The sequence below is a fragment of the Neofelis nebulosa genome, chromosome 5 (assembly GCF_028018385.1).
Source record: "Neofelis nebulosa isolate mNeoNeb1 chromosome 5, mNeoNeb1.pri, whole genome shotgun sequence".
Lineage (NCBI taxonomy): Eukaryota > Metazoa > Chordata > Mammalia > Carnivora > Felidae > Neofelis > Neofelis nebulosa.
In genome coordinates this window covers 154,455,596-154,474,765 of record NC_080786.1, presented here as the reverse complement: position 1 = coordinate 154,474,765, position 19,170 = coordinate 154,455,596, and the positions used below count along the sequence as shown (strand labels likewise).

The following is a 19,170-nucleotide window of genomic DNA, read 5'->3' as shown; positions in this document are numbered from 1 at the left end:
TCTAAAGACAAAATGTTAGAAACGGCCAGAGGAAAAAGACACGTTACATAGGGAAGAATAAAAACAGGAACAGCAGCAGATTTCCCTTCAGAATCAATGTGAGAAGACAGAGAAGCAACACCTTTAAAGTATTGAAAGGAAGTGTAATTCGTAAATCTAGAAATCTATGCCCACTAGAAGTATTTTTCAAAAATAAAGGTGAAATAAAGGCTTTCTTTTTTTGGACACACGAAAGCTGGAAGAATTTAGCAGCAGCTGACCTGCGCTTGTAGAAATCTTAAAGGAAGTTCTACCATCATAAGATAAATGGCTCCTGATGGGTTCTTGGATCTACTGGAAGGGAAGAAGAATGACAATGGTAGCTATATGGGTAAAGAAATGACGTTTTTCTAGAATTAGAGTATAACCGACATGCAACGTACAATATCCTATTAGTTTCAGATGTACCTCATAGTGATTTGATATTTTTACACATTAAAAGATGATCTTCCTGGTAAGTCTAGTTACCACCCATCACCACAAAACGTTATTACAATATTACTGAGTCTGTTCCCTGTGCTTTACATTATATTCCCGTGACTTATTTATTTTATAACTGGAGGTTTGTACCTCCTAATCCCCTTTACGTAGTTCACCTCCCTGCTCTGGTAACCAGCAGTTTGTTTTCTGTGTCCATAAGTCTATTTCTGTTTTGTTTTGTTTGTTCATTTGTTCTATTTTTTTTTGTTTTTGTTTTTGTTTTGTTTTGTTTTTTTTAGATTCCACGTATAAGTAAACTGATGTGCTGTCTCTCTCTGACTTATTTCATTTAGCATAATACCCTCTAGATCTGCCCATGTTGTCGCAAATGGCACGATTTCATTTCTCTTATGTCTGAGTAATATTCTGTTTTATACACACACACTCACCCCCTCCCCCTATATTCCTTATCTTCCTGTCTGTGGACACGTAGGTTGCTTTCATATCTTGGCTATTGTAAATAGCACTGCAGGGAACATAGGGGTGCGTATATCTCTTTGAACTGGTGTTTTGTTTTTGTTTCGGAGAAACATCCAGAAGTAGAAGTGTTGGACTGTATGGTGGTTCTGCTTTAAACTCTTTGAGGAACCTTCGTACGGTTTTCCCTGGTGGCTGTGCCATTTTACATCCCCACCAACAGTACATGAGGGTCCCCTTTTCTCTATGTCCTTGCCAACACTTACTATTTCTTGTCTTTTTGATAATAGAAAATCTGAGCAGTGTGAGGTGATACCTCATTTCCTTGATGATTAATGATATTGAGGATCTTTTCATATGCCTCTTGGTCATCTCCATGTCTTTGAAATGCCTTCCCAATCCTTAATCAGATTGTTTTTTTGTGTTTGTTGTTGTTTGATATTAAGTCCTATGTGTTCTTTATATATTTTGGGTATTAACCCTTGTCAGATGTTTGATTTGCAAATATCTTTTCCCATTCTGTGGGTTGCCTTTTCATTTTTGATATGGTTTCTTTCACTTTGCAGAAGCTTTTTAGTTCAATATGGTCCCACTTGTTTATTTTAGCTTTACTTATCCTTGTGTGAAGAGACCGGTCCAAAAAAATATTGCTAAGACAAATGTCAAAGAGCTTACTGCCTGTGTTTTTTTTTTCTTTCCCCTTTTCTAGGAGTGTTGTCTATGTTTTCTTCTAGGAGTTTCTTCTAGGAGTTTCTAGGTCTTACATTCAAGTTTTTAATCCATTTTGAGTTGATTTTAGTGTGTTGATATGGTGCAAGAAAGTGGTCCAGTTTCATTCTTTTGCATGTGGCTGTCCAGTTTTCCCAGCACCATTTATTAAAGAAATTGTCTTTCCCCCCCTTGTATATTCTTGCCTCCTTTGTCATGGATTAATTGACCACAAATGCATGCGTTTATTTCTGGGCTCTCTGTTCTATTCCATTGATCTATGTGTCTGTTTTTGTGTGAGTACTATACTTTCTGGATTACTATAGCATTGTAGTATAGTTTGAAATCAGGGAGCATGATACCTCTGGCTTTGTTCTTTCTCAAGATTATTTTGGACATTCATGGGCTCTTATGGTTCATAAAAATTTTAGGATTCTGTGAAAAATGCCAGTGGAAATCTGTAGATGGCTTTAAATCATAATTTTTTTGGTATTTATAATAGATTCTAAAAGATTTATAATCTTTTAAAAGACCATCTGACTATTTAAACAAAAATAATAATAATGACTTGTGGAGTTTGTAACGTATGTCTAAATAAAATGGATGATAATTAATAGCATTAAGGCCTGGAGTAGAGATGTGGCAGTATAATATTGTAAGGTTATTTTTTTATATGTGAAGTTGTGTAATATCACCTGACTATAGATTATGATAAGTTACAGATGTATAGTCTAAGATGTACAGCATCCGCTAAAATAGCAAAACAGAGAATTATGACTAATAAGCTAATCAAGGAGGAAAAAAATGGAATGACTCAAAAAAATTTCAGTGCTAAACATATAATGAAAAAATAGGAAAAAGGAAACAATAGATGGTGAAAATAGAAATAAAATAACAAGATGATGAATTTAAACCTAACCATACCAATATTCACATTAAATATAAATGTTGTAATTATCCGAATTAAAAGGCAGCAATTGCTAGATTAGATTCGAATACTGTTTAAAAGAAGTGTACTTTATTTTTAAAAAAATTTTAAAAATATTCATTTACTTTGGTAGAGAGAAAGTGAAAGGGAGAGTGCATGTGAGTGGGGGAGGGGCAGAGAGCGAGGGAAAGAGAGAATCCCAAGCAGACTCTGCGCTGTTAGCATGGGATTCAATCCCATGAGCTGTGAGATTATGACCTCATGTGAGATTATGCTGAAATCAACAGTCAGATGCTTAACTGAATGAGCCACCCAGACACCCTGAAATGTACTTTAAATATAAAGATGCAGATATGTTAAAGGTAACAGGATGGGAAAATATGTATTATGCTCATCAAGTCAAATACATTTAATCAAAAATATCAGAAGAAATCTAGAGTAAGTACATTAATATCAAAGTGTATTTCATAGCAAAGAATATTACCAGGGCTAAAGGTCATTTCATAATATAAAAGAGTCATTTAATTCAGAAGATATTGACCATTCTAAATGTTTATGCCCCTTAGGTCAGCACTTCAAAATACATGAAGTAAAAACCAGTCATGGCCAAATTATGGAAAGAGCCCAAATGTCCATCAACTGATGAATGCATAAAGGAGATGTGGTGGTACACACACACACACACACACACACACACACACACACACACACGCACGCAATGGAAAACTAATCAGCAATGAAAAAGAATGAAATCTTGCCATTTGAAACAATGTGGATGGAACTAGAGGGTAGTATGCTAAGCGAAATAAGTCAGAGAAAGAAAGATACCATATAATTGCATTCATGAGGAATTTGAGAAACACAACAGATAACATTGGGGAAGGGAAGGAAAAATAAGATAAGACAGAGAGGAAGGCAAATCATAAGAAACTCTTAAATACAGAGCACAAACAGGATTGCCGGAGGGGAGGTGGGTGAGGGGATGGGCTAAATGGCTGACGGGTATTGAGGAGGGCACTGATTGGTATTGAGGAGGGTATTGAGATGAACACTGGATGTCCTGTGTAAGAGATGAATCACTGGGTTCTCCCCCTGAAGCCAAGACTATGTTGTATGTTAACTAATTTGAATTTAAATAACAAAAAACAGGGGCGCCTGGGTGGCGCAGTCGGTTAAGCGTCCGACTTCAGCCAGGTCACGATCTCGCGGTCCGTGAGTTCGAGCCCCGCGTCAGGCTCCGGGCTGATGGCTCGGAGCCTGGAGCCTGTTTCCGATTCTGTGTCTCCCTCTCTCTCTGCCTCTCCCCCGTTCATGCTCTGTCTCTCTCTGTCCCAAAAATAAATAAAAAATGTTGAAAAAAAAAAAAAAATTAAATAACAAAAAACAAGAGTAAAATTTCTAGGAGAAACAGCCAAGTCAAATTTTATCATTGGAGATTTCAGTATCCCTTTTTTATTAAGGAGCAGTAGACAGAATCAGCAAGAATAGAGAATACTTGAAGGGCAGTGTTAGATATTCGACCACATTGACGTTTAAATAGAGAACATTGAATCCAACAGTGGCACAATACATACACTTTTTAAGGTCACACAGAAATCTACCAAACCATATTATGGGAAATGAAGCAAGTCCGAGGTGGATTTTTAATTTTTTTTAATGTTTATTTATTTTTGAGAGACATACAGCACGTGCACAAGTGGGAGAGGGGCAGAGAACGAGGGGGACAGAGGATCCAAAGCAAGCTTTTACAGCACACAGCTTGATGTGGAACCCATGAACCCGTGAACCACAGGATGACAACCGGAGCCGAAGTCGGACGCTTAACCAACTGAGCCACCCAGGCCCCCCTCAGATGAATTTTTTTAAAAATAAAATTATATAAAATATGTTCTTTGACTGCAGTGGAATTAAGTTAGCAGTCACCAACTCCAGGAAATCCCCAAATACTGGGATACTAAATAACACACTTCTAAATAGTCGGTGTAAAAGAAAAAGCAGAAGGAAAACTAGAAGGTATTTTTATTTAAATTTATTTTTGAGACAGACAGAGACAGCATGAGTGGGGGAGTGGCAGAGACACTCTTGAGAGAGAATCCCAAGCAAGCTCTGTGCCACAGAGCCTGATGAGGGGCTCGAACTCACGAAACCGTGAGATCATGACCTGAGCTGAAACCAAGAATACCTAACCGACTGAGCCACCCAGGTGCCCCAGAAGGTATTTTGAATGGAGTGAAAATGGAAGCACAATATCTAAGAAAGAATTTTGGGGACACCACTAAAACAGTGCCTGGGGGGGCATTTATTGTTTAAAAAACCCCAATTAGAAATTAAAGATTGTCTCAAATACTGATCTTGGCTTCTATCCTAAAACAAGAAAAGAACAGCAAATTAAAACTAATATAAGCAGGAAGGAAATAATATCAGAGTCAAAATCAATAAATTATAAAACAGCAAATCCAGGAAGCCAAAACTTTTACATGGATATTCATAGCAGCTTTACTTGTAATAGCCCAAAATGGGTCAAAGCCCATCAACAGATGACTGAGTAAACAAATTGTGGTTCAACCATAAAATGGGGTGCAAAGGAATGTATTACAGAGCTCCCCCCACCTTATCTACGGGGGATGTGTTCCAAGATGCCCAGTGGATGCCTGAAACCACGGATAGTAACAAAGTCTACATATACTGTGTGTTTTCCTATACATACATTTCTGTGATAAAGTTTCATTTATAAATGATGCCCAGTCCGAGATTAACAACAAAAGTGATAAAATGGAATGATTAAAACAATGTGCCGTGATAAAAGCTATGTGAATATGGTCTCTCTCTCAAAATGCCTTATTATAGTGTCCTCCCCCTTCTTGTGACGTGAGATGATAAAGTGCCTCTGAGGTGACATGAAATGGGGTGAGTGAAGTACGCATCGTGATGTAGCCTTCGGTTTACCATTGACCTTCTGATGACATGTCAGAAGGGGGATCACGTGCTTCCAGACCTCGGTTGACCGAAGGTAACTGAAGCCATGAAGAAAAGGAAAACCACAGATGAGGGGCGGAGTGCTGTGTTGGTAAACACAGCAACAGGGGAGGAATCTCAAAATATCTATACTGAGTGAAAGAAGCCAGATAAAAATGTATGCACTGTATGACTCCATTTATATAAAACTCTAAAATATGTCACCTAGTCTGTAATTATGGAAAGCACACCAGTGGTAGCCTGTGAAAGGGGGTGGGGGTGGGGAGGGAGGGTTTGTAAAAGAGAACAAGCGAACTTTTCAGGTGATGGGTCTGTTCCTTATCTTGGTTGTGACCTCATAGGTGTATACATACGTCAAAACTTGTCAGTAAACATGCTGTTTTATCGTATCCCAATTTTATGTCGATCAGGTTGTTTTAAGACAAAGCAAGTACCAATATCTGGCTGACCTATTCACCTGAGAGAGTTGCCTTGATGTTAATAGAAAAACAGTAGCTGATAGGGACTGCACGTTCAGTGGGCACCTCCGTGCTTCTCTGCCCAGCCCACAGGAAGCCTCTTAAGTATCTCTTGGCATCCACGTCACTCGAAAAAGTCTTGAGCCTCTGGTGACAGGTGATTGTCCTGAGGGAGAGCAGCCAACCAGTCTGGTTCATTGGTTTCTCTGCTTTCTGATTTTGAAATTGAAGTCCTGAGAGAGTGTCCATCTATCCTCAGGACGCTTGGGGACCTTCAGGTGGGTGGGGCACCTTCCATCCTCCATGGGAACCAGAAAGCCAGAGGAAGCCTGTCTGTGGAAGAGGAGAAGGGTGAAGCCAGAACCAAAGAGGAAGAGGTTGAGGCGCCCTTCCCAGAGCTCGCTTGCAGGTTCCAAAGCAGTCATGTCTTCAAAGGTGTCTTCTCTTTGAGCCTAAGGTAGTTCAGATCAGCTCCCCTTGCCAGCGATCAGAGAGATCAGTGAATAAAACGGTTGTGTGCTAGACATTGTGCCAAGCACTTGAAGACATTCTCTCTTTCATTTTGTTTTTAAATTTTTAAAAAATATTTATTTATTTTTGAGAGAGAGAGAGCATGAGCAGGCGCGGGGGAGGGAAGGGGGGGGACAGAAGATCGAAAGCAGGCTCTGCACTGACAGCAGCGAGCCCAGGGAGGGGCTCCAACTCACAAACTGCGAGATCATGACCTGAGCCGATGTTGGACGCTTAACCGACTGAGCCACCCAGGTGCCCGGCCATTCTCTAATCTGCACGACCAGGCAAGGTAGATAGTATTTCCATTTTCAGGTGAGGGGAAGGAGGTCTCTGTGGGCTTGTTGTTGGTTGTTCATAGGAATTGCGGTTGGGAAGTCAGTTTACCCAAGAGGTACTGGGCCAGTCCTCACAGTTTCTGGAACGTTCCCTGCTCATATCCCCTTCGCTCCTCTCGCTTTCCTCTCCGCCTCTGCGGCTTCCTGTCCTTCGGGGCCAGCTCAAGTGCCTCCTTCCCCACGAGCGACTCACAGGCTCCGTGGCTCAGTCCTTCCCTAGATTCTTATTACCTGTTGTGACTCTCACCTGTGCCCTTGTCTCTGTTTCCTTTTAGTTCTGCCACCTGAACTTGCCTTCTTCAGCTAATTGTTCCATAGATGTTAGGGTCTCCGTAGTCCCTGAGACCGTGCTTGGCATGAGGGTGTGTTCAAGATGTAACTGTGTGAGGCATATCTCTTAATTTATTAAGTAATCAGCTACAAAATACAATAGAACAAAAAACCGATTTCTATAAAACCAGGGTGGCTTGAGGTCATGTTGTGCCTCAGATGACCATCTCCCAAACAGGAAAGACGGACATCGACCCTCCTCCTGGCCCTAAGCCTTCTGGTGTTCCGGAAAAACCCACACGGGCATTTGTTAGTGGTTTATCACTTTGGACGGAGAAGTCAAAGGGGTAGAAACAGTCTGAATCCAACCCATCAGGGGAGGAAGGCCACCCAGACCTACCTTCCCCCCTGCAGTGCCCCATTCTTCACTTTCCCCTCACTCCCCTCCACCCCATCGTCCCCCATTGTAGGTGGGTCCTACAAATGCACGCTGTCGTCCCGTTGCTCCATGGATGGAGTCTGGATCAGGACCAACCTCATGGGATGGGAGCAGTGCAGTCACATAGGGCCCAGTGCTGAGAAGGTCCCAGAGCTTAGGGTTAAACTTCTCCCATTGCCATCTTGAAACATTCAATGCTTTTATCTTTCTGTGTTTAGTAAGTGAAGTGTGATAGGGCACTGGAATGTGCTCTGGGAGCTTGGGGCCTCGGCTCTTACATGGTCCTGCCTCATGTCGCCTCCCCCAGAAGGGGTCTCAACAGCCCACTCACCAGTTTCTGGGTTCACAGACCCCCCACTTAGCCTCCACCTCCCTAACCCCACTGTGTCCACTGCTGCCCCTCTGATCTCTGGTGCCCTGGCCCTGCCTGGCCTCTGCTCCCTGTCCCTGTCCCTGTCCAGCAGCCACTGCCCCCTTCACCCCTGGCCGGGGCCCAGGTGGGGTGTGGATAGGAGTGGGTGCAGACACTCCCAAGTGGGGTATGGCAGAAGCCACCCTTCCCCCAGCCAGCATGGAGGCCGCAGTCTCTTAGAGGTCGCCTGATCGCTGTGGGTTGAGGCAATGGAGACGGGAGATTGTCTTTCCCATCCCCGGCTGGGGCTTCGCACTTCTGCCCAGACACCGGCAGAAGGGAGCCCTGCAGCTGGTGGGCTGTGCGTGCCCGGTGAAGTGTGGCCCAGAGCACCTGTGAGGCCTGCACCTGCTTAGTGCCTCAGTGGTTGTTCTGTGCCCCAGGCAGTGCGTCATCGAGCAGCGAATGAAAAACACCATGGCAGGGTGAGAGAAAGACCACAGGAAAAAAGAGCAAGTTTTCTAGTTTTAGGATCCTTATGGCACTTTTCCCCTCCTTGGTAAATAAGAGGTCCTAGATTTTCAATTTGCCCTGGGCCCCACAAATCAGGTGCTTGGCCTGACTTGCTTAAATTTATTTTCATGGTCGACTGTGAAAAGAGACTGTTCCTTGTTTACTAATACTTAGGTTTGAAAGGGTCTTTCCATTTGGAAGGATGACATCTAACAGGGAGGGGTGGGTCCTACAAAGGCACACCAGCTGTGTGATCTCTGCTCACTCTATACGCCTGATTTTCCCCCCAAGCCACGTCACTGCAGATTGTCTCTTCTGATCCCTTTTACCGCGTTAGATCTCAACGGCAAGATTTCAGAGCTGGTAAGTTTGACTGAGGCGGACTCCCGTCGGTAGCCCTGGAGTCAGATCCCCTGGCTCTGCGTGCTGGTTGCTGAGAACCCACACAGACAGTCTTCAGAAGATTGTTCGTGCCCCGGACCCGCTTCACACACAAACAGAGTGGGAAGTGCCTGGGAATGCCTTGCCCTGGGACCAGTCCCAAGCCAGGGACAGACTGCTCTGAGGATAAAGTCCCAGCTCCTGGCACGGGATGATGGAGCTCTGAGGCGGGACTCACGTTCACAGCTCCTCTCGGATCAGGTGGAGTCTGGGACTGCCCTGAAGTCACACTCTGGCTTAGCTGCCCGCCCTGCCCTGCGCTCCTTCCCCAGCCTCTCCCTGGTTCTCCGGGGCTCCTGTCTACAATCAGCCGCTTTCACCCAGCTCCTATCTGCTCTGGGGAGAGCCCAGCTTAGGACCCAGGGTGCAAGACCTAGGTCACGCTATTTTGTGATGCAAATGTCAGTCGTGTTTAAAATAACACTTAGTGTTTGCCTGGGTCTTACTCTTGCAGCCTGGTCTCTGTTCCCATAATTAGTTGTAGTGAGGCTTAGATTTACCCGAGTATCCTGGGAGGCTCGCTGTGACCTTGGGAGACTTGTATTGTAATGTGAGAAGTATATCCTGATCGATAGTAGTTTTGGCCTCTTAAGCTGTGGGGGCCTCAGGAGTAAACATTTTTACTCATAAGGGGGAGGTCTATCGTGAAAACCCGGGTCGCTTTTTAAAAATAATAGGTAATGACTACAGAATCAAATGTAGAATATGTGTATATTCTACAATAGGGTTAGAAGTGTGGGTGGTGGGCATTGAGGAGGGCACTTGTTGGGATGAGCACTGGGTGTTGTATGGAAGCGATGAACCACGAGAATCTACCCCCCAAAACCAAGAGCGCACTGTGCACACTATATGTTAGCCAATTGGACCATAATTTATATTAAAAAAAAAGAAAGAAATTACATCATTAAAAAAAGAAGTACATGTAAAAGGAAGCCCTGTTACGTCTATGTATTCATTCTCCAAGCATTTATTGAGTATCGACTGTATGCCAAACATTTTTAAAAGTTCTACAGTAATTTTTTGAAAGGCCCCATGCATGGTCTGTCTTTGCAGAAGGAAGAATCTAGTGAGGGAATGGAGTGTTTCCTTTGACGTCTGTTCCCTCTGAGCTGGGTGGGGTGCGGTGCACCCAGTTTGTAGCCCTGATTCAAGGAGATCTGGGCTCTTTGGGGCTGGCTTGCGGGCTGGAAGGAACAAAAGTCCCAGACATTTGACCCTGGCTCACGGGAGGCCAGCGGGAAGCTGTGTGTGAGGCCCGGACTGAGGGGTTCCGAGGCTGCAGGACTTTGGGTACAAACAGGGCAAGTCCCTAGTTGGTCACTGTATGTTTGTGGCTCCGGTGACCAGGCCTAGTGCGTGGCCGCAGGCCTTTTAGGAAGGCACTTCTTCTGTCTCCCTATGGGCACCTTCCCTTGTCCCTGCTCTTCCTGGCTGGGACAGAGAGAGAGGTGCCCCGTTTTTGATTTGCATTACAAATTCCTCCACCTGAGCCATTTATGTGCGTGAAGTGGGGTTCACAGGAAGTGTGGGGAGCCAAAGTGATTTTATGGCTTGTAGCAAACATCCTACAAACACACAGACTTACATTGGACTCCTACACTTCCCTCAGGTGGCCTTGTCCCTGTGCTGAGGGACTCTGCGGCTCTTGGCCATGTTGTCCGGTCCCTCCCTCTTCTCTTGTCAACCCCTTTCTCTCTTCTGTCTTCTTCTCTCCACCACTCCCAAATTCTCGTTCATTGATGACTTTGGTTACTTTATCTCTTTGTCGCCTCTTTCCGTCGTATGACTGTAGACCTCCACTCTCCCCAGAGTTTCATTTATCGAGGTATTTTCCGGTACAAAGTGAGCTCCTGCCCCTGTGTGTGATGATGATGTTTCTGAGGCCAGGCCCTTGGGCACCCTGAGCTGGTGCCCGGTGGACTTTTTTGCAAGAGGTGTCAAATTGCCCCCTGGCACATCACACGGGACCGCGATGGAGTGCAGGGATGCGGGTCTCAGAAAAGTCCCAAACCTCTGAAAATCTCTCTGGTTTGAGACAGGAATGAACAAATTCTCCAGGTCGGGAAAATAATAAATACTGATATTACCAACGGGGTTTGGGGAGCAGTACTCTGAGTAGTGGCATACTCTAATACTAAAATGCATATCACAGAACCAGTGCCAGTCTTTTTTTTTTTTTCTTCAACGTTTTTTTTATTTATTTTTGGGACAGAGAGAGACAGAGCATGAACGGGGGAGGGGCAGAGAGAGAGAGAGGGAGACACAGAATCGGAAACAGGCTCCAGGCTCCGAGCCATCAGCCCAGAGCCCAACGCGGGGCTCGAACTCACGGACCGCGAGATCGTGACCTGGCTGAAGTCGGACGCTCAACCGACTGCGCCACCCAGGCGCCCCAACCAGTGCCAGTCTTAAAGATCATTCTCCTTGAGCATTCACCTGTGCCTATGAAGAGATTCCCCTTTAGAAGCTCATTCCTATTTTTGTCGGTATGCCAATTTCTTTAAAAGTTAATTTCATGGCCGGTTTTCTTGGCACACATTTGGCCAGTAGATGCCTAAAAATATCAAGAGAGCTGGTTAGATGATGAGATAGTAAGCTGTCTCTGGGGCTGTTGGAGAAAACCAGAGACTTCTGAAATTCAGACTTTGAGAATCTTCCTGTCCCAACCCCCTCATTTTAAGTCTGAGGAAAATAAAGGTCTGCAGAAGTGAGGCTTGCTTCCATATTTATCAAGCTGGGGTGAGGCACAGCTGGGATTAGAGCACTGATTTCTCCTTATCCGGGAGGCAGAGGCCTCTCCCCACATCAGGCGATGGCGTGAATCCAGGTCTGGCTGTTGGTCCACGTAGCTTCACCCAACCTGCTCGTGGCAGGTGCCGTTCTGAGTGCGGTATCCACATTAACGGACTGAGTCATTATGATTGCCCTCGTGGTAGATGTCTATCATCAAAATCCCCATTATGTGGATGGTTAGGGCACTCACTCACTGTGCAGGTGGCTGGGCTTGGGTGTGAACCCAGTCAGGTGGACGTGAAGGGCGGGCAAAGAGTCCCACTGCCACCCCACCTCTAACCCAGACATCTGGCTCATGGATGTCTCCTCTGAAGGTTTTCCGGGTGCTCCTAAGGTTCTTGGGCAGAGGCTTCCTCATCAGCCTCCTTCCCTAAGCCACGGGAAGTGGAATAATGGTGTCCAAAACTGCTTTGCAGCTGGCACAAAAGATTACTTATGCGGAGTTATTTTAATCGTCAGATAGTCTTTAAGAATTCTCAGGAGAGGTTGCCTTTCTTGATTTTTTTAACCCCTTCTTCTTTATAGTCAGAAAATTCTTCCCTCCTCAAAGGACACGGAGAGCAGTGTCTTATGATCGTGGCTCCTTGAAGAAGCTACTTCTCCCTTCCAGGTGTATGTAAGGGGGCAGATGAGCTGTTTCTAGATATGCTCTTGCCCTTTGGAAAATGCATTTGTCCAGGGAATGAAAGTTTTCAGGACACGAACTGCAGGTTTCTCTAATTTATTTTCCAATAACTGTAGTCGATGCAGTCACTATATGTAAGCAACCATGCATATATTCGAATGAGGTTGTCCCAGAATGAGCCCCTGCCAAGGTCTTACCAACGGTCCTCTCCTTGCCTTCCAGTTTTACGGGAGCCCTATACAGTCCGTGTGGAGGACCAGAAAACCATGAGAGGCAATGTTGCGGTCTTCAAGTGCATTATCCCCTCCTCGGTGGAGGCGTACGTCACCGTGGTCTCATGGGAGAAAGACACCGTGGTACTCATCTCAGGTAGGCTGGGTGTGTCCGGGGCGCAGGGCGCCGGGCTCACCTTCTCAGTGCTCGTTTCAGGTATTGAATTGGGTCTCTGGCTATGTGTCCATCATAGCTAAGAATTGGCCTACGTCTGGTTGATGCTGTTTGATGATTGTGTGACATCAGTGCTTTATATCGGTTTCCCGACTCGATGCAGACATTCCTCAGTGAATTGACTGATGGACGGGTAGAAATGAGTTACTGTGCGTACCACCGTCATGTTATTCTCTGAGGCAATTTTGGCTTATATCTGCTGCTGAAAATAGGGCAGTATGGTTATCGCGTCTGGGAGAGTCATCAGTAATATGCTTAGGACTGATAGCCTCCAACTATAATCTGGCAAACAGAAGCTCTGGTTTCGAATGTTGTGACCCTTTCAAATGCCTTGAGAGCTATGTGATGTCTCTGATCTCTTTGTTGAAGATTCTACTCAGAATATATATTCAGCACTGAGATATATATATATATATATATATACATGTGAAATATATAACATAATATATATGTGTATAATTTATTATATTAAATATTTATTATTTAAATTTTAATTTATTATTTAATTAATTTTAATTTATTATTTAATTATTTTAATTTATTATTTAAAAATTATATATACATATATATATCAAATACATAATTTATTGGTTTTTTTCCGGAACCTGGAAGTGACACGACTGAAATTTTAGCCTCTAAGATGTGCTAGTTCTTTTCTCATGGTTTTTAAGTAGATTTCTTGCCCCCTTGCTGCTTAGCTGGAAAGGCCCTATGGGCAGTACCCACGTTTCCTGTTTTGCTCGTCTTTGGAGAGTAAGTGACTATGGGCTGGTCTTGGAGAAGAGCGATGATGGGTACCAAGTCAGCTAAAGCTGATTATAAATGCTTGCTTTCCTCTGTATGTCTGTGTGGATGCGTGTCCACATGTGCACACACACGTCTTATGCAACTCTTGAATACCGTCAAGATTTTGCCCGTTTACAGAGATAGGAAATTAGAACTCAGTTCTCATGGTGACCTAGCATTTATGCTTTTCAGCTTTTTGGTTTTCTAGACAGTATAGGTTACTATTCAGGGACCATTAAAAAAAAAAAAAACAACAGACAAACCACAAAACCATTAGAAAGTCCAAACCAAAAATTACATCTTTGGTCTTTAAAGTACGTCCAGTAAACTATCACGTAATTGAGGTTTTCAGGTTTTCTTAACGCGTTCAGCTCAGACTCCCTCTAACTTCAGTGAACATTAAATGTCTAAACCACCATGATTTAACTTAAAGTATTGAAAAAATAGTAGGCTTAATGACTGAAATATGATTACACGTAGTCAGAATGGACTCACCTGTGCACTTTTATTTGTTGTTGTGTTTTTTAAAAAGAAAATATTTATTTGTGTTAAGCAATCCCTGCACCCAACGTGGAGCTCCAGCTCAGGACCCCAAGATGAAGGGTCACACGTGCTCCCGCTGGAGCCAGACAGGCTCCCCCTCTTTGTTGTGTTTGGTGAATGGTCTTACTGGCTTCTGTTTAGAGGTCATTTTAGTTTCTGAATGGCAGATGGAGAGATTTGATGACAAGTCCGTCTGGCTGAGCCCAAGGTCAGAGTGGAAGGGCATTCACATGCACCTGTTGAGGGCCGGTGGGCTCACTGAGGGGGACAATGCAGGATGGTATTTGCAGTCTCCCACACTCAGGGGCCTGGGCTGAGGGAGGTGCGACCGTCATAGAACAGCCATGGGACAACTTCTGGGGTTTGCCGTGGAGGGGGAGGGAACAGGGGAGGATTGCAAATGGATTTGTACTTGAGGAGACATATGTCATTTCTGTGAATATTTGATTGGCCAAAGCCAGTCACATGACCTGTCTGACTTGAGTGAGACGTGCCCAGGAGAGAACGACTGGAGATCTGAGTGGGAGATAGAAATATCTACCAAGGTTTTATATACCTGTTGATATAGACATCTATATCGATAGGTATGTTTTATATGCTTGTAATACAGGTTATATATTAATATTTATCAATTTATTATTAAATATATTAATATTGTTTATTAAATAATTATATGTTATATAAAAATTATATACCATATATAAATAATTATATGTGAAATGAAATATATTTAAAATATATTAATATTTATTAATTTATTATTACATAACAATAAATATTAATAATACAGGTTATACATTAAAAATGTAATGTGTGCATTCTTATGTTTCCTAGGCATCTTTTTTTTTTTTTAACGTTGATTCATTTTTGAGAGACACAGAGAGACAGAACATGAGCAGGGGAAGGGGCAGAGAGAGAGGGAGACACAGAATCTGAAGCAGGCTCCAGGCTCCGAGCTGTCAGCCCAGAGCCCGACGCGGGGCTCGAACTCACGAACTGAGAGATCATGACCTGAGCTGGAGTCGGGCGCTCAACCGACTGAGCCACCCGGGAACCCCCCTGGGCATCTTTAATTAGCGGTTTACCCATGCAGATTTCATCTTTTTGCAATCTATGTGAATAGACTTGTTTTCTTCAAACATGAACCTAATTAAATTAAAAGAATTTTATATCTGGTGAGCAGGAGAGGGTGCTGATATGCAAACCCAAAGCTGGTGTCTTCCTAACAGGAACTGATGACACCCTTGTCTCCTCAGTCACACCTTAGAGCTTTATCCTTTGGCAAAATTTTGAAAACAATGTGTACCATGGATAAGCGCTTGGCCTTTTTTTTTTTCCACAAAAGTATCCACAAAAACCAATATAGTATAGGCTTTTATCTCATCAAGGAATACTTCAGTAGCAAGTTTTTGTTGGTTTATAAGCTAGCCATTTCATCAAACACGAGGTATTCCCAAGATACTCAGTGTGGTTCCCATGGCGTGTGTGTGTGTGTGTGTGTGTACGTTTGTATACAGAGAAAGAGATGGGGAGACAAAGACACAGAAACGGACTGAGACACGCACAGAAAGAGAGTGAGTTAGAGCTGTTTTCATTCTCAAGGAGTTTAACCTGAGAACAGGGCCCCGATGCAGCGTTATGACCTGTAAATAGGAAGTCCGGAAGTTAACCTTGTAATGTAACTGGTGCACCTGCTCCCAGCGCCTGGCCCCCCCACCCAGTGAGGCTGTCAAAAATGCCCAGGGAAGGAAGTCATGAAGCCACTGAAGATGACAAAATGGTTAAAAGCATTGGGGATCTTAATCAATGAATGGGTTTTGGGTGATTTTGGTGGGGAAGGATTACATTTCTTGCTGGTGGCCAGGTCCCCGCATGAGGCAGGGCACAGGTAACCACACGTAGGAGGCAGGGAGGCTCAGAGGCTGAGCCTGGGGCCTCCCTCCTCCGGGCAGCAGTGGGGGCAGCCTCACACAGCACCAAGGTCCCAGGGACCCAGGGGCTTTTCTGAGTGAACTCTCAGCTCCAGCAAAGGCATCCCAGATCGTGTGCACGGTAGATGGTCCGCAAAATGTTAATTTGTCTGTGATTTGTAAATAAACCGATAACCCCGGTGGTCCCTTGCTGATCTGGTTTAGCTTTGGTGGCTGGCAGGGGCGGTCACCGGCCTCAGTCTTCCCGGGATTCTGAGACAGCCCAGCCTACGGTGAGTCTGGCTGGGAAATTTGTCCCAGGGGACATGCCTCCTCCGTACACGTCGCTTCCTTTGGTGGAAGAAGGCAGTGAGCCAAATGCACCGTGAAAAGGAGCCTGTGTGCATGTCTGCCTCAGCGGGTAGAGCGGGAAGAGAAGATCGGCCGTGGGCTGATCCCAGAAAGCCGGAGCCCCTGCAGGTCACCGAGGGCCTGGCCACTGTCCCCACACGTGCACATGTTGCTAGTGAAAGGAAGCCGCCTGTTCTCCGGGTCCCTGCTGTCCTCCCACCGCTCTGTGGGTGCCACCACTCAGCCTCTCGAGTCCAGAGCACCCCGGGGAGAGGCCAGAGCGCCAGGCCTGCTCCTGGTCCGTGAGTGTCAGGCTTATGCACACGTTCTAGGCCAGGGGTGTTTGGAAATCCAGGCTGAGGTAAGTGGGTGTTTGTCGCCTAGGAAATCCTTCCAGTGAAAAACATGTTTAAATATTCGTGTGTTCCTATAAAAAGAAAGGGCGCGTCTTCCTAGTTTTTGTTCTTTAGTTTGGTTGAGCAGATCGGTGACTGGGCTATGTTCTTCCAGGGGTGAGAGGCACCAGTCATGTCTGTCTGGGTTTCAGCGTGAGCTGCATGGTTTCATTAGCTTACTGCACATAAAGTCATCATTGATTTTTTCCGGGGGAGGTTTCAGTTGGCCTGACTCTAGACTCAGGCATCAAGCAGTGCCTCTCTGGCACATGAGGTCGTTAGATCACCCCTATTACGAGCATAAATGAGTGCATTTATTCTAAATGATCTTTGGAAAGAATGGTCCAGTGGTCTTGTTATGGACTACATGTTCATGTCCCCTTAAAGTTCGTGAGTTGAGGTCCCAGCCTCCAGTGTGATGGTATTTGGAGGTGGAGCCTTTGGAGAAAATTAGAGTTAGAGGGGGTCATGGGAGTGGGGCCCCCGTGATGGGATTTGTGTCCCTAGAAGAAGAGACACCAGAGCCCTCCCTCTCCACCAGAGGAGGGCAGTGAGCAGGTGGCCATCTGTATCCCAGAGGAGGGCTCTTAACAGAACTTGACTGTTCAGGCAGCCTGAACTTGGACTTCCAGCCTCCCAAACTGTGAGAGATAAAAGACTGGTGTTTAAGCCCCCCACTCTATGGCCTTTATTTTTTAATTTGTTTTTTTTTTTTGCTTGTTTATTTATTTTGAGAGAGAGAGAGAGTGCATACATGTGCAAATGGGGGAAGGGCAGAAAGAGAGAGAGAGAGAGAGAGAGAGAGAGAGAGAGAGAGAATCCCAAGCAGGCTCTGAGCTGGCAGTGTAGAGCCCGATGCAGGATTTGAACTCACAAGCTTTGAGATCATGACCTGAGCTGAAACCCAAGAACTGGACACTTAACTGGCTGAGCCACCCAGGTGCTCAGTATTTTTTGCCATGGTATTTTTTTTAATAGCAGCCGAAGCTGAAAAGACAGGCTGAGAAGTAAGAGCCCCAAAACTCCCCCCGGGGAAGGAGGGGCACATAATGTCTGATGTTGCTGTGCTCTCTGCTTTGCAGTCTCCCTGGGCTGTCACCTGGCCACAGGATAGCACTTGGTTGACCTTCACTCTCGTACTCTGGCAGATGGATGATAGGAACCGGGGAACGTGTGGTGGGAGGGCATCTCAGGGACAGGCACACCCTGTGCATCGAGTGTCCTCCGTTAACACTGTGCATCCCGATGGGGCGCCTTCTTACCTAACGAAAATGAGCCCGGAAGAACAAGAGTGATGATGTCCATACTCATTTTCGAACATCCTTATCACCTCCTCTGAGCGCAGATGACAGCCTTTTAAATATCAGAATATTAATATGGCCCAATGAAAACATAGTAGGGTGGATGGCAGTGTGCCTGGGGAGGTACAGCTGATGTGGAGATAGGGAAGATGCCGTCCCGGCAAAGAACAGTATCGGCGATTTTATATTTGGGTTTCACTCAGTGGCCCGTTGTGAGTTTCTTCCCGGTTAGGGAGGCTGGCGACGAGCGAGCCCAGTATTCTGTGTCTGTTTCCTCTGATAAAATTCTGAGAGTCTCACTGGGGGTTTAGCTACATTAACATCAAAGACACAGCCCAAGGGTAACCGGATTTGGAAAATGGAAAAAGTGAACATTTTACTATTCCCAGAGATCTGCCTCCCTCTTTAGCACTGGCCCAATTTTCCGTTAGGATATTTCCCATCTGAACACCTCTATTACTGATGACTCAAGGAGAATTTTATCTCCGAGGATCAATGAGTTCAAGTCCACGGGTGATTATCTTTTTCCTGTATTTTGGGTAAAAGTGAACAATTTTCTGCCCACATTAAATATCAAAGCCCCAGCACTTGACATGAAACACTCACTGTAGTTTACGAATGCTGTGTTTGGGTCTGGTTGCCGTAGATAAGGCAGGATCTGGGCTTGAAGACCCCCCCCCCCACCCCGCTCCATGGAGATGACTTCTGCTCCCAGGGAGCTGTGGGTAGAGGTTACGGTGCTGTGTGTGGGGTGAGCTTGGTGGCAGGCAAAGAGGTAGGCCCCACAGGAACGCGTACCTTCGGCGTTTCTGCCTGGGGAGGTGTGGAAGGTTTCACCCAAGAGGTGGCCATTTGAGAAAATGGTGGTTTGCATCTTAGGGTGAGGAAAACAGTTGCATCATAGGTAGAGTGACCCCAGTTAGGCCGGGTTTTTCAAGTTTCAGCAAACTTAAACCAAGAGAAGATTTGAGGTGCTCTGTTCCCTTTTGGAGTTGGGGGCATAGCTGCTGGGGGCAGGGAGGGCTGCGATGTGGCTGGTTGTCTCTGTATTTGTGACCCCCCCCCCCCTCCCCATGGCTCTAAGAGAGTCCATGTTCCCGCCTTCAAAGGCACTTATAGTTTAATTTTACTCCTGGTCGCTGGGCATTTT

The 19,170-nt window shown here is 45.1% G+C and overlaps 1 protein-coding gene across 2 annotated transcripts in view; it reads left to right on the top strand.

Annotated features, from left to right (window-relative positions):
• Window positions 1-19,170, top strand: part of DSCAM (DS cell adhesion molecule) — a 701,711-nt gene that overhangs the window by 134,295 nt on the left and 548,246 nt on the right. For both annotated transcript variants that reach the window (XM_058732055.1, XM_058732057.1), the window contains exon 3: window positions 12,510-12,656. In XM_058732055.1, coding sequence (XP_058588038.1) covers window positions 12,510-12,656 — 147 coding nt within the window. The remainder of the gene's footprint in view (window positions 1-12,509; window positions 12,657-19,170) is intronic.